We start from the raw sequence: 15,641 nt of genomic DNA on the forward strand, positions 1-15,641 counted from the left end.
GATTGTTGTTTTGGCTGAACCTTCGAAATCTGTGAGCAGACATGGCTCCGTGGTGGTATACTGCTGGCAGCACGCTGCTGTTGTCCTCCCTCGGTGCAGCGGCTTGGCCCTACTCAACTTATAGATCAACGAACTTCCAGCCGCCCACGCTTGAAGTCAACAAGACCGGCACCGCCGAGCCAGGTTATCTTTTTCTCGGCCCTCGTGGGGGTGTCCAGCCTGCTGGTCAGGCGGCACTAATCTACGACGACGAAGGCAACCTTGTCTATGAAGGCCCCGAAGAGGTCACTGCCAACCTCCGTGTCCAGCAGCTCAACGGTCAAGATGTCATTACCTTTTGGTCCGGCACCATGATGGACCTGGGCTTCGGTTACGGCGCCGTGCATATCCTCGATAATACCTACAAGGAAATCCATACCATCACCTTGACCGGCGCCTTTATCACGCCGGACAACACACCTAAACCCTCGTACATTGACCTGCATGAGAGCCATATCACTCCCCGGAACACTCTGCTAGTCACTGCCTACAACGTAACTCAGCATGATCTGACCTCCCTTGGTGGCAATTCTTCAGAGTGGATGCTCGACAGCCACTTCTACGAAATCGACATTTCCACTAACCAGATTCTCTACTCCTGGAGCGCTCTTGACCACGAGGACCAAATTCCTCTCAACTCCTCGCACCAGAAGCTCGGTGCCGACGCCGGCTCCCAGGAGAACCCTTACGATGCCTACCACATCAACTCTATCACCACCACCAACAACGGCTACCTGGTTTCCTTGCGCCACATGTGGTCCGGCTATCACATCTTCCCCAATGGCAGCATCGAATGGCAACTGAACGGCGCAAACGGCGGCGACTTCGCGCAGATCGGCAACGCCAACTTCAGCTGGCAACATGACATGCGCGTATACAACGAGACTGACGAGGGTCTGGTACTGAACCTGTTCAACAACGCCAACACTCCTACTGACTCGGAGACCCCAACCACTGGCGTCAGCCTTGCCATTGACCTGGTAAACAAAAAGGTCACCGGCCTGCGCTCCCTGACCGACCCCAACGACCCAATCCACTCTGTCAGCCAGGGCAGCTACCAGCTACTCAACGAAGCCAACGGCCACGTATTCATGGACTACGGCTCCATCTCCAAAGTCAAAGAGTACGACGGTGGAGGCAACGTGGTATTTAGCGCGAAGTTCGGCCCAGATAACGCCGTCGCCTCATACCGTGGCTATCGCTGCCAATGGAGTGCCATTCCATTCTGGAAGCCCTCGTTGACGGTCAACAAGACCACCGAGGGTGCTGCTGTGTATATGAGTTGGAATGGTGCCACTGATTATGATAATTGGGTAGTCTACTCGGCCGCTTCTGTGAATTCGGTCAACACGACGCAGATTGGCATCGCTAAGCGGACTGGCTTTGAGACTGCGGTTAGTATTGATAATCCGCCTACTAACTTTATTCAGGTTGCTGCCCGCCAGGGTACAAAGGTTCTTGGTACTTCTGAGATTGTCTCTTTCTAGATTGGTTGTTTCCTGCCGGCTTTTGTATTGGGATGATCATGTGAAAGCTCTCGGTCGTGGATTGTTTCTGAAAGATCCAAGCTTCTGGCATCTCGATATAGCTCACGGAGCCACTCGTCTTTTTCTTTCTGTACATTTTTCTTCCTCATGTTGAACACGTACATATTCTCTTGCCTTCTTGTCACTTATGGACACAATGAATGTATCAATTCCACGAGCAATATTTGACTTTCACGTCTTACTGTAACGATGCCGGTTAGCAGCGCTATTTGTTTTTGGATTACTACCAATGATTCAAGTGATAAGCTTAGTATCAAGATGATTATGGTTCTATATGCATGAGACTTACTTGGAGAGACTAGAATACAAATGGTGCTAACCAATGATCGCATGCATTGATTACGACGCGACAAGCAAGTCCTCCAGATCTAAAAGCGGCTTCTGTAGCTGGGGACTCATCCAGTTTAAATAATGCTTTTGACGTCCTTGATTTGATGGAAAAAATACCCGAAACCTATCCCTCTCATTCATATAATTGTGGTCTTTTGTGATACCCAAGCAAGTGCTAGGGCAATCCACCCAACAAACTCATAGCATTATATATGAGCATAGGAAGGTAAACGCTTTTATTAAGATATGAGGTCCGCCGCCAAGTAGGTAGAGCTCAGACCCGGATGGTAGATTTCCTCAGAGAAGGTAGGTCAGGGCTGGCGAGAAGAACGAAAATAAGGTCCTCCACTGCTGGACAGGCTCTGAATTGCCAGCGGGATCATATGCCGCAAACGCCTTATTCCACGCAGCGTTATGATTGACTGTTATCTCCTTCATGTGCGCAACGTCCTCCTCGGGCATCAAAGCTTGGAGTGCGGCGGAATAGTCGTCTGCTTCTCGGTAGATAGCCTGCATCATGATTGGTACCATCCAGCTAACACCAGCCTTATTCAATAGGGGTGCCTATTTGCAAAATCATATTAGTTATCATTGATATTGGCCGCAGTCGATTTTCAAGCATGCGAACCTTCTCACGGTAGAGATCCAGCAGGTCCATGGAATCTTGGTTCAGGGATGTAAAGTGCTGAACAACCTCGTCCGACTCCTTCGGTGTGAACTTGGTGTCGGTGAGCTTGGTATGCGCCTCTCTCAGTGCATACCAGCAATCATAAGACTTTCGCCCGATAGGAATAGTGGCTAGTGAACCACCTTGATAGCGACTGATGGCGTCTTTGTTTGCCTGTACAGCCTGAGAGACGGTCGCGATGCTGCTGAGAACACTATCTTTCTGGCTCGTGGGCACAGCTGAGGTCACCAGAAGGAGTGACAAGAAGGTCACGAGAGTGCGTAGGAAACGCATAGTGGAGGCGGCAATTGAAAGGAACTGAGTAGTCAGACTGGTCGAGGAACAGTGTGATGAATGAAGTTCAGGAGATGTCAAATAAGCAGATTGTTCCAAGCTGCTTTAGGCTGATGTGCAACATTCCTTTTAGCAGGGAAACTCAAGGGGTTCGTTCTTGCATAGGAGGCAATTTTAGAATTCGCTAGTCAGCCAATATACCGCGGAAATTAAGTCAATGGACTTGAGAAATGTTCTGCACGGTGTTGTTTTGCATGAGACTTTCCACACCTGGAGCTGTCCAAGGAAATTTCGCGCTTGATCAATCACCTGTGTTGTAAACCAGTTAGTACTTGACCGCACAATAATGTAGCTCGATGTTTCTTTTGTGCAAATGCAAGGGGCTGGTACCCCGGCATGGTAACAGCGGTCGTCAAGCTCTCTCACCGAGCCTCGATTCCGATGGTATGTACATCTATAATAATGTATTGACTGTGAAAAAAAAAAAATGATGCTACTGGAATAAGGTTCAATAAGTCGTTGACCTGGCAGCTGGTCTGGATCTGTGCATGATTCAAGCTTGTGTACGAGTCCAGGACTGGGTAATTTCTTTTTCCTTGGGAGCCGAGCTGAAGATCTGTCACTCTTGCCCGATAGTTAGATTGCTGAGAAGCAAACAGGTCATTTTATGGTGGGTCTATGGGGTAACTACCAAAGCGAAGACTTGGTGAAACTGGGACGATTTCCATCTGTCCAGCGATGATAGTTAGATCGTTTAGAGATTGGACAAGTATGTTAGTTAGTGCAAGCGATCCCCTAAGTAGCATTCCTCTCCTTGTTTTCAGTCATCATCCAACTCTGCCCAATCGTCACGGAGTCACTGTACCTCTCATCACAAAGGTTGGCTGGAGATTGACCAAATGTCGTCGGTTTCAGCACAAGCAACACTAGATGGCTCGGCAGGACCCAAGGGCCTTGCCAGCCCTGGCTTTGGTTCGCACGGAGCACCCAGAGAATCGCAACAAAATGCCACTGGACTTGGTACTTCAAGAGAGGTTCCGTTTCCAATTGCTATCATTGGCATGGCAGTGAGACTTCCTGGAGGGGCAAACACCACAGAAAAGTTCTGGGACATGTTGATCAACAAAAAAGATGGGCACTGCAAGGTCCCAGAAACACGATATGGGGCGGACGCTTTTTACAACGCCACCCGACCGGGCACCGTCAAAACCCGCCATGGCTATTTCCTACAAGAAGATATTGGCTGTATCGACCGGTCTTTCTTTTCTATGAGCAAGACTGAAGCCGAAAAACTGGACCCACAGCAGCGGATGCTTCTGGAGGTCGTATGGGAATGTATGGAGTCTGGTGGACAAGCAAACTGGCGTGGGCAAAGCATCGGTTGCTACGTCGGGGTGTTTGGAGAGGACTGGCTGGAGATGTCTAGCAAGGATACCCAACACATGGACCGATTTCATGTAGTAAGCGCGGGAGACTTTGCGCTCTCAAATCGTGTCTCCTACGAATACGATCTACGAGGACCGAGGTGAGCCGTTCAAATTATATTTGCACCGTACAGCCAGGATTCTAAGCTATGATGATAGTATCACATATCGAACAGCTTGCTCGTCCTCCATGGTTGCCCTACATGACGCCTGTCAAGCTTTGTATAGTGGTGAATGTTCGTCGGCTGTCGTCGCTGGATCAAATCTTATAATGACACCCACTATGACCATGTCTATTTCCGACAACATGATCTTATCACCGGACGGGATCTGTAAGACATTCGATGCCTCTGCGGATGGATATGGGAGAGGCGAAGCGATCAACGCCATATACATTAAGCCATTGGAAGAGGCTTTGCGACAAGGCGATCCAATCCGCGCCGTCATTCGATCCACTGCTGTAAATTGCGATGGAAGAACACCAAGCATCACAACACCAGGCTCGGAAGCTCAGGAGCGACTCATTCGACGTGCATATCAAAAGGCAGGCATTGAGGACATCGCTAAGACGGCGTTTTTTGAATGCCACGGTACGGGAACAATTGCTGGTGATACGGCAGAGACGTCTGTCGTTGCAAAAGTTTTCCCTGAGGGTATCCATATCGGAGCGGTTGGTCAGCCCGCGTATTGTATGATGCTTCAATATTGATACTAACAATAGTCTAGGTCAAGGCGAATGTTGGACATTCAGAAGGTGCATCGGGGATAACAGCCATCATCAAGTCAGCCCTTGCACTCGAGAAAAGGATCATTCCCCCAAACGTCCATTTCACAAATCCAAATCCCTCGAGTGCGTGAATACTATGACCTCCATTGTAATCGACTACTAACTCTTTTCATGAAGTTCCATTCCAAGAAGCTGGTCTGAAAGTGCCTCTAGATCCGATCGCATGGCCAGAGAATCGATGCGAACGAATTAGCGTGAATTCCTTCGGCATAGGCGGCACCAATGCTCATGTACGTGATCCTATTGAAGAGGTTAATGAATACTTGTGTTTTGCTAATAAATCCAAGGTTATTCTCGAGTCTTTCTCATCAATGGCACAGGTTCAAAAAGAGCGCCCCACCGGTAGAGTAGGCCCTCGAGTACTGGTTCTATCTGCAAAGAATGGAAAATCTCTGCAGAAGACTGTGGAGCATATGAGAGAGTATATCGCCCAGATGAGATGCTCAGTGGATGATCTGGCATATACCCTAGGATCCAGGCGGGAGCATCTGGGACATCGAGCATTCGCCATCATTGATCCTGACGGGAAGGTGTCAGGTTTTGAAAAGGCCCGCGACATGTCATCTAGCATCACTTTTGTCTTCACTGGCCAAGGTGCGCAGTGGGCTGGCATGGGACGAGACTTGATGTCGAGATCACCATGCTTTCTGAGTAGTATCAGGGCCATGGACCAAGAGTTGTCGCTGTTGACGAATCCCCCTAGCTGGTCCTTGGAAGGTAAATCCCCGTGAACCGACGTTATGTTACGATTGATTTTGACCAAGCGGTGATTACAGACGAGCTCGCGAGAGACGATGAATCAAGCAGAATCGACGAACCTGAATTTGCTCAGCCGCTCTCTACAGCAGTACAGATCGCACTGGTCGATCTTCTCAAAGAATGGGGTGTATGTCCGACATCGGTCATTGGTCACTCGAGTGGTGAGATTGCAGCTGCCTATGCTTCTGGTGCAATAAGTGCAGGTGTGGCAATTTCCGTCTCCTATCTGCGAGGCAAGGCTGTGAGCGACGCAACCATGAAGACTGGAGCCATGGCCGCGGTTGGTCTTGCGGCTGACAAGGCCAGGAAATTCCTCCTTGGCGATGTGGCTATGGCTTGTGATAACAGTCCACAAAGTGTAACGCTTTCAGGAACTGCAAATGTTCTCGACGAGGTGCTCAAGGAGATACAGGCAGCGGATCCAGAGACTTTTTGCAAACAGCTCAAGGTCTCTGTTGCATATCACTCCAGTGAGTCTTATATTTTCTTTTAACTAAGCCATTGGACCTAACTTTGCTTTAGGCAGCATGAAGGAACCGGGTATTGCTTATGAAAACATGATGAAACCGGTCATATCCCATAATAAGACCATGATACCTCTGTATTCGACGACCAGAGAAGATGTAATATCGGATCCGACGATGCTGGATACATCATATTGGCGGCAAAATTTGCAATCCACAGTTTTGTTCAATGGTGCCGTTCAGCGATTGCTTCGGGAAGCAAAACTACCGACTGTGTTTGTAGAGATTGGCCCTCACTCAACCCTCTCGAGTCCGCTGCGCCAAATATTACGCAAACACGATGTCGATCAAGCTTCCAAGTATATCCCGACACTCATTCGGAATCAGCCGCAGCTGGAGGCTCTTCTTACAACTGCTGGACGGCTTCATGTCAATGGAGCGTCTGTTGACCTGGCTGTAGTCAATGATACTAAGGGTGCTTCTATCTTGAAGGATCTTCCGGCTTATTCATGGCTACACGAGGAGAGCTTCTTTAGCGAGACGAGGCTTGTTCGGGAATGGAGGAACCCCAAAGCGCCGCATCACGAGCTCCTAGGGCCTCGCTCCCTTGAATCGACAGACCTGGAGCCTTCATGGAGAAGGGTCCTCTTTGTTGGACATGTTCCCTGGTTGTGGGACCATGTGCTGGGAAAAGAACTCGTATTTCCCTGCGCTGGGTACATCGGCATGGCCGGCGAGGCAATCCGACAGATCACTGGAATGGAAGATTACACAATTCAGAACTTGAGCATGAAGACACCACTTGTGCTCAAGGAATCTGAGGCCGCAGAGCTGGTGACCAGTCTTCGTCCAGCAAGGCTCACCATGACGATGGATTCTATCTGGTATGAGTTCACAATCGCGGCGTACCAGAGCGGGGCGTGGAAAAAGCATTGCTCTGGGAAAGTGAGAGCCGGGGCAGTAAAACAACACGTCCCTCACGAATGTGCTTCATATCCACGAATGGTTTCTTCCAAGGCATGGTACGAAACGATCAAGAAGCGCGGACTGAACTTCGGTCCTGAATTCCGAAGACTGGAGAATATTTCGGCCGATCCATGCAGTCCTCGAGCAGGCGCCCAGCTCCAATGCAGTGATGAGAAGGATTCAAAAGACTCTAGCATGTACGCCCTACATCCGACCGTGATTGATCAGAATCTTCAGATGCTTGGTGTCGCAATGTGTCGCGGATCATCTCGTCATATGACAAAGCTTTGCATGCCCGTGGCAATTGAGAGCATCTATATTGCCACAGGTCGTGGAATAATGTCCATTGAGGCGTCGTGCGATCCAACCGGTGATTCTATTATCGGAAACGCAAAAATGATGTCCGACAATAGGGTTGTTCTCTCAATGGAAAGAGGCATGCTTTTCGGTGTCGAGGAGGCAGATGAGGCAGAGCAGAATGATTCCTTGATTGCCCAAATTGAGTGGAAGCCCCATATTGACCTTGTATCCTTGACTGAGGAGATTTTACCTAATATGTTGAATAATCGTGTCTGGTTTCTGTTGGATATCGTCTTTGGATCTATATTCACAGAAACAGCAGACAAGATCCGATCGTTACAGGCACAGAATCCCCAACTCGAAGAATATCGAGACTGGATCTGCTCGCAGGTAGATTCAAGGAAGGACAATGTCAAGAGCGTAAAATCATTGTGCCAAAATGATCGTCTAATTGAAGCGACGAAGGAGATCGAGAAAGACCACGCTGAACTGGCGCCTCTCTTGAATCTGGCACGCAAGATTTCAATGGTCACCGACAGTTTGTTGGAGGGGAATATAAGCCCCGAAGAGGTCGGAATTCCTGAAGAATGTCTGTTTGATGTTTACAAGTCCTTGTCATCTGCAGCAGGGTGCTCTGCCTTCTTCTCACTCCTGGGCCATTCCAACCCGTTGATGCGGGTTCTGATAATTGGCCAGGGAAATGGATTCGCAGTGGCTCAAACCTTTTGTGGACTCACATCACGAAATGGTACTCCCATGTACTCGAAGTTTACAGTCACCGAAAGAACGGATGATCGCATTTCCAGCGCAAAAGAGAAACTTCCATGGGCTACCGGGGTTGAGTACATGCTTCTCGATGTTACCCGCGACCCTATTGAGCAGGGCTTGGAAGCTCAGAGCTATGACCTTGTCGTTGCTTCGGAGGCATTTGATGCTGACATGCCAATGTCACCACCTCTGAAAAACATCTTTACTTTGCTTGCTCCAGGAGGTCGGCTTTTCTACCAAGGGGTTTTTCCTGTCATTCCTTTGGTCACATATGTGATGGGCGTCTTCCCTAAATGGTGGGCACAGCAAAGCCTGGCTTGCAGCAAGCCTTCTATCAGCCCTGAGCAATGGAAGCGTGAGCTTAAAGAGAACGGTTTCAACGAGTCTGACATGTTAACACTTGACGACTCATCAACCTACCACACGGGCACAATGATGGCATCACGGCCATATCCCCCAATCAACACAAATTCGAAAGAACTCGCGATCCTATATCTGTCCACAATTCCAAACTGGGCTCAAAGCTTGGCTAGAGATCTAGAGAAAAAAGGGCAACTGATAACATGGGTTGCTTTTGGAAGCGACCCACTTCCGCCAATGGATGTGATTTCAGTCATGGACTTGCAAGGTCCATTCTTCGATGAGATCTCGCCCGAAAGGCTTTCCCAGTTTCAACAGTTCGTTGGCCAGATCAAGAACTCTCTCGTTCTATGGATCACAGGCAGCTCTCAGATGACGTGCGATGATTCTCGGTGGGGCTTGGCACTGGGAGTGATCAGAACAATTCGACACGAACTGACACCGGACTTCTATACACTCGAAATTGATAATTTTTATGACGAGTCTGTTGGGGCTGCAGTTCAGGTATGGGACCATATGAACCGAGAGCGGGATTCCCCCTTATTGGACCCAGATCGTGAATTTGCTTTCGAGCAAGGGAGGCTTCACGTTAGCAGGGCCCACTGGATAAGCGCTCGTCAGGAGTTATCCAAGGCGAGGCCCGCCAACTGTGGAAGTAAATTCCTAGACATTAGATCTTATGGCCTACTGGACACACTTGTGTGGTCGGAATGTGAGCCTCGTGCGATGCAGAATCATGAAGTCGAAATCGACATGAAATACATTGGACTGAACTTCCGGGTAGGCATATTGATTGGATGATGCTCCCCTGAGGATAATTGTTGGCTAACTTGGAGTGTACAGGATATGATGGTCGCTCTAGGCGTTGTGGGTGATAGGAGTGAATTCGGTGTCGAAGGCAGTGGTATCATCCGTCGAGTAGGCTCTGCAGTAACACATGTGAAGGTCGGTGACGCAGTGATCGTTGTCGGCGATGGTCTCCTCTGCACACGCAAAATTGTTGCTGGGGAGCGTTGTTTCTCTCTTCCCAATGTCATCGGCTTAGCCGATGCGGCCACTATTGCATGTGTGTATGGAACGGTCATTCTTTCGCTCATTCAGATTGGAAGACTCCAGAAAGGCCAGTCTGTTTTAATACACTGTGGATGTGGAGGTGTTGGATTGGCAGCTATTCAAGTCTGTCAAATGTTGGGGGCTGAGGTACAAGGTTATCTTACCAATTTGTCTACCAAATTAGTTGCTAACGTGAGCAGATATTTACCACTGTTGGGAATGATGAAAAAATGCAGCATCTTATGGACACGTTTGGCATCCCCCGAAATCGGATCTTCAGCTCTCGAGATCCGTCTTTCTTACAAGGCGTGATGGAGCAAACTGGGAATCGTGGAGTCGACCTTGTCCTCAATTCTCTCTCCGGCGAGCTTCTACATCTTTCTTGGAGATGTGTGGCTAAGTTTGGAAAGATGATTGAGCTAGGAAAACGTGACCTGCTGGGACATGGCCAACTGGACATGAATGTCTTTGCAGGAAATAGGTCTTTCATAGGGGTTGACGCAAAGCAGATCATAGAAGAAGATATTGGTCAGTTTCAAAGGTAAATTACCCACTACATGCAACTGGCTGTCGCAGGAAACTCATGATTTTCGGGAATCCAGTGTGATGCAACAATGTATGGAATTCCTCCAGCACGAAAAACTCAAGCCCATTCGACCACTTACGGTGTTCGATGCTGCAAATATTGGCCAAGCTTTTCGGTTTATGCAAACAGGAAGACATATGGGCAAAATTGTCGTGAAGATGCCCGATGAGGCCTCGGAGCTACATGGCTCCCTCAGTTCAACTTTGATTTCCCTTCCCTCGGATGTCTCTATTGTGATAGTTGGGGGTCTGGGTGGTTTGGGCCGAACTGTTGCAACCTGGTTAGTCGAGAAGGGCGCGCGAGATTTGGTATTTCTCAGTCGATCGGCAGGCAACTCTCCTGAGTCACGATCGTTCCTAGAAGAGCTTCGAAGTCAAAGTTGCTCGGTGACCACGATCACTGGCGATGTGGCCAACATAGAGGCAGTACAACGCGCAGTGACAGCCTGCAAGAGGCGCATTGCCGGGGTTATTCACATGCCAATGATGTTGAAGGTAAGCCAAAACTGCCTCTCAAAATCAAGAACCAACTAATTATGCCCATAACGAACAGGACCAACTCTTGTCAAAGATGACCCATGATGCGTGGCGCTCGGTGTTGGCTTCAAAGGTCCAAGGAACGTGGAATTTGCACAATGTCCTCATTGACCACAGACTGGATTTCTTTGTGTGTTTCGGCTCACTTGCTGGGCTTTGTGGAAATGCCGGCCAAACAAACTATGCAGCAGCTAACGCTTTCTTGGATGCTTTTGTCCAGTATCGCTCAGAACGCGGACATGCAGCAAGCGTGATTGATCTCGGCCTGATGAGCGATGCCGGATTTGCGTATGAAAGTGCGCCTAAACTAATCCAACGTGCCAGATCGGCTTCAATGCGAACTGTCGAAGAGCGCGAGCTAGTTCAGGTTCTGGAATTAGCAATCTGCCGATCGGGTCAGATAGCACTAGGTCTTGGAACTACAAAGCCCCTCTCGAGTTCTGGTGTCGTGCCACCCTGGACGCGAGACGCGCGATATAGCCTATGGTCAAACATCGTCTCAGCAGAACAGCCAGCCTCCTCTTCGTTAGATGGAGACCTGAAGGAACTGATGGAGGCCGTCAAAAGCAATCCTCATATATTGGATGACCCTACTATCAAAGCGAGGATCACCAATGTTCTCGGCATACAAATTGGATCCCATTTAGCAAACATCGACGACATGGATGAGAATGATATCAACAACATGGTAATTGAGTCCTTGGCTATGATCGAAATCAGGAGCTGGTATCGCCGCCATCTCGGTTTGGAGCTGCCCCTCGTTGAGATTTCAAATGCTCAAACAATCGGAGGTCTTGGAAATGTGACAGTGCAGGCGCTACGTGCCAAGTATCAAGAAACTACCAACACGGAAGGTTCCAAAGAGGATTCCACTGGTGCGCCAAATGAGGAAAGTCTTCAGTATCTTCAAGATGCAACACTGGGTCGGAGTATTCAGCCTATCTCAGCACCAATTTCAGAGTGGTATGCTAACTCAGATGGGCATGTACTGTTGATAGGTGCCACTGGGTTTATTGGTGCATTCATGTTATCCATGTTAGTGGTACAGCCCGAGGTACAGACTGTCACTTGCTTGGTTCGTGCGGGCTGTACGACAGCGGCGATGAAACGGCTAGAGGCAGCATTTTCTAAGCTCCAAATTCCGATCCAATCCTGGGACAAGGTTCGAGTTGTCACAGGAGATATCACTCAACAAGGTCTTGGTCTGCAAGACACTGAGCTTGTTCACCTAACTAGTCAATGCGGTGCGATTTTCCATCTCGGCGCTGTTGTTAACTATACTCTGTCATACTCTGCGCATCGAGGAACCAATGTTCTCGGTCTTGCCAACGTCCTCAAATTTGCCAACACCAAACGCCTCAAACCTGTTCATTATTTCTCGGGCATGGCGGCGTATGGCCCATCTGGGTTTCTCAGCAACCCCACATACGTGCCTGAAAACGAGAAGCCAGTAGCTGGCTCTGGGCCCTTGCAACACCACACAGGCTACTCGCTAAGCAAATATGTCGCAGAATGTATCGCATGGGATGCCATCTCGAATGGATTCCCTCTCGCCATCCATCGTGCTGGTTTTGTTCTTGGACACAGCGTGACGGGAATCGGAAATCCACACGATGCCATCAATCGCCTCATGTCGACGTGCATTAGTCTGGGTGCATATCCCACTCCTCCTGCCCAGAGAAATTACTTTGTCCCTGTTGACTTTGTGTGCTCGGCTGCTTTACATATATCGAAGTCCAATGACAATCTTCGCCAGGCGTACAACCTGATCCACCCGGACCAAGACCAGAATGTCGACCTGTCAACGACATTCAGCATGCTCAGTCATTTGACCTCGCCGCCGCTTCGCGCTGTCGAGATTTCTGAATGGGTAGGGCTGATGTCAAGGGGCATCAGACCATCGTCTAAGTGACATCGCGCCAATTATTGCGGAGAGGCTAACCGAAGGCTCGGTATGGTGGAACAACAAACATGATACAATGGTTATTCATGGCACTGAAAATCTCCAGAGAGCTTTGGCAGATCGACCAGACATTCTGAAGTGCAAGACCATGCTTGAATTGATGGAGACTTACTTTACTCAATGGAACCAACTCTCAGGATCTAGTATCTTGATGCACGGGGCCTGAAATATATTGTATGTCCTATTCAGAGAATATCTCAACATCATATTTCTGCAATACATACAATGAGATTCGAAATTGTGAATGTCCAATGAATAGCTCCTACATCCCAACTGGGACATGCAGCCCGGCAATGATAAAAATTAGTGCCCTTTCGCTAACACCGCTGGTCTCCCTTAGGCCCAGCGGTGCTAGAAATCCTTGATGATATTATCTAGAATATAGTACGGAAAGTCTGTTTATTGACCCCTTTCAAAATCGGAAAGATCGATACATACGACCTTGTTTTGACTACAGCGTAAAGCGTGACTACCATTATTCTCTACCCTAGCTCTCTACCAGTCTACGCTATTGAGGTTGATTAGTCTATTTTTTATTAATCATACCCCGCTATAGAAGTTACTAAATTTACTAATGAAAAGGTTGTGTAAAAGAAGGTGTTGCAAAGCATGTTGAAACCTGTTGCAAGTTGCCAGATGTATCAGAAAATTAGTAATGACGCCGAATACTGGTATGTAAGAGCAATAAATAAAGTATAGAGTACTAAGTGCATAAAGGTAGTATAAAATCGATAATTCTTGCACTATCTTTGAGGTCATAGATTGCGACAGGAAGGGGCTCCAACATCACTCAGGTTTAGTCTAACACCGCTAGGCTGCACCCTGTTCCAACTGTGGAAGTGGATGTAAGATCAGGCATGAATATTTGATTTACATGATTAGATGCTCCGTTGTTAAGGTTGCTAGTAACTCTGACGTATATTTACATCAGCATTACTCATCAGTTTTGTACTCCATGGACTGCGCGGCAGTCTAAAAGATGCAAAGAATGCCTCCTGACCAGGATCATCTAATTGCCAGGGAAGTACCATTAGAAGCCAAGTGATAGAAGATATCACTTCAACAGTCCAAAGTAGAAATGGAGTCGCTGTTGGACCCTTCTTCCCATGGGAGGCAATCCACTGAGCATTCGTCTTTTGGTATATCGTTGCAACTGGCTGAAAACAGTAGGCAGCAAATACCCTGAATGCGGGTAGAGCACGCCGGGAGGACGTAAATGATGCCATACCATGTGAAACAGCAGTGATTACAAACACTCCCCAGATATGGACTTTGCTGGAAGTGTTCGACGGCAGCAGCCACTGAGCGACAGACCACATTGGGCGTCGAAGAACATCGTGCCACCAGTTGGCCCAAAAGTCTGAGAGAACGGAATTAGCTTCAGTGTTTTGACTTCCTATCCCAACCACTTACCTTTGAGATTTGGTGATGACAGCCGGAAACCTCCAAATAAAGTTGGGTATGTCCATGTCTCTCCCGCAATATCAATTGAAGTACTCGATATAATTCCAACAGCGATGAGAGAAAAGAATGCATGAGACCCATCAAGAAAGAACTGGGCGCTGATGATACGCGCAACGCGCCATAGCCACTTGTATATCTCTTGGCCCACAGTCTGTGTGAGGTGTGCTCCAAGGCTTTCAGAGACATTTTTGATCATCTGTGTTGCGAGAAGGTCGTCCTCGCGCGCGAAAATAGCCAAATAAAGATCAAACCAGAGATAGGCAATGAGAATGCGCCGGGCCTGAGTCAAAATAAATAAACGACGACTGGGTTTCCAATCGTCGCTGACACGCTTCCACGAAGTGGGAGCACCAGACTCATTGATTATCAAACTTGTAGGTGGAAGATGGCTTACGGGGCCATGACTCCAACCAATCGCCCGCGGATTTGCAAGCAAGTCGATGATACAAAAAATGCGACGAATGTCACTGGGTGGAGGAAATGACTCCCAACAGTAAAGACGGCCAACCTTTCTCAGACGCTGCATCGACAGTGGGTTGGATATGATGAGAAGTTCTATCGCTCGCACAGGATGATAGATAGACATGAACCCGGTCATATAGTTGAAAAGCGGACCTTCAGTTGGGTGCTGTACAGAATAGATGGAGTAGAGAACGCTGACCGCACAACAGCCATACCGCAAGCGATCGGACTTCGCCAGATACTCGTAAAATAACAGGCCCAGTCCATAGATTCCAAAAGGCACTCCCATCCAAATAACGGAGGTGGTGAGGCTAATATAATTCAACGCCATTGAAGCTGAGCTACTCCGGGAAGATCTTCACAGACGGAATGGACCTTAAGCCAAATGGTTAGAAAGGCCTTCAACACATGGGAGAACATTCATGGAGATTGGAGTATGCTTTGTCTTTTCTTTCGTCGACCTTGAAAACTGTTTAGTACCACTTGGGCACTTTCTGACCCCTACAGCAAAACAATTTTCCTCGGCATGATTGAAACTCAACAAAAACCTTGCATTGCGCATCGAGTGACATTGAGCATTCCATTCCGCGGGGGCAAGTTTCACATACCACAGGTCAAATCGGCTGTCCGCGCGTTAAGACAAAATAGACTTCATGCCATTCAAACTAGTCAGAAGATGTATCATGTACTGGAAGTTCTCAAGGTTCACAGTTGCAGCAAAGATTAATAGTTCATGCACGTTCGTAATTGCTTTTGGAGCTCGGATGTGATGGCCCCTTGCATACCTGTCATTCAGATGAGTAAATTTGACGGGTAATTTCTCGCCTAAAGAATAACTAGCGATAAGAGGATCATCACTTACATGGTCCTTG

The 15,641-nt window shown here is 48.3% G+C and overlaps 4 protein-coding genes across 4 annotated transcripts; 2 read left to right on the top strand and 2 right to left on the bottom strand.

The window, feature by feature from the left end:
- Positions 1 to 41: 41 nt before the first annotated feature.
- On the top strand, positions 42 to 1,526 carry N7458_002344 (arylsulfotransferase family protein; the record flags this gene model as incomplete). The annotated part of the gene is made up of 1 exon (XM_056905727.1): positions 42 to 1,526. The coding sequence occupies one exon, from the start codon at positions 42 to 44 to the stop codon at positions 1,524 to 1,526; it is 1,485 nt and encodes a 494-aa protein (XP_056769834.1).
- Positions 1,527 to 2,213: 687 nt separating this feature from the next.
- Positions 2,214 to 2,877, bottom strand: N7458_002345 (cell wall mannoprotein 1 family protein; the record flags this gene model as incomplete). The annotated part of the gene is made up of 2 exons (XM_056905728.1): positions 2,214 to 2,480; positions 2,545 to 2,877. The coding sequence occupies 2 exons, from the start codon at positions 2,875 to 2,877 to the stop codon at positions 2,214 to 2,216; spliced, it is 600 nt and encodes a 199-aa protein (XP_056769835.1).
- An 899-nt stretch (positions 2,878 to 3,776) lies between these two features.
- Positions 3,777 to 12,792, top strand: N7458_002346 (uncharacterized protein; the record flags this gene model as incomplete). The annotated part of the gene is made up of 11 exons (XM_056905729.1): positions 3,777 to 4,402; positions 4,461 to 4,971; positions 5,028 to 5,151; positions 5,206 to 5,318; positions 5,376 to 5,805; positions 5,865 to 6,317; positions 6,370 to 9,485; positions 9,549 to 9,905; positions 9,959 to 10,299; positions 10,361 to 10,838; positions 10,897 to 12,792. The coding sequence occupies 11 exons, from the start codon at positions 3,777 to 3,779 to the stop codon at positions 12,790 to 12,792; spliced, it is 8,445 nt and encodes a 2,814-aa protein (XP_056769836.1).
- A 984-nt stretch (positions 12,793 to 13,776) lies between these two features.
- N7458_002347 (uncharacterized protein) lies at positions 13,777 to 14,833 on the bottom strand (the record flags this gene model as incomplete). The annotated part of the gene is made up of 4 exons (XM_056905730.1): positions 13,777 to 13,815; positions 13,872 to 13,996; positions 14,072 to 14,203; positions 14,257 to 14,833. 4 exons carry the CDS (start codon positions 14,831 to 14,833, stop codon positions 13,777 to 13,779), a joined length of 873 nt encoding a protein of 290 aa, XP_056769837.1.
- Positions 14,834 to 15,641: the final 808 nt, after the last annotated feature.

Source organism: Penicillium daleae (genome assembly GCF_028827525.1).
Source record: "Penicillium daleae strain IBT 16125 chromosome Unknown utg000002l_segment0_segment0, whole genome shotgun sequence".
Classification (NCBI taxonomy): Eukaryota; Fungi; Ascomycota; class Eurotiomycetes; order Eurotiales; family Aspergillaceae; genus Penicillium; species Penicillium daleae.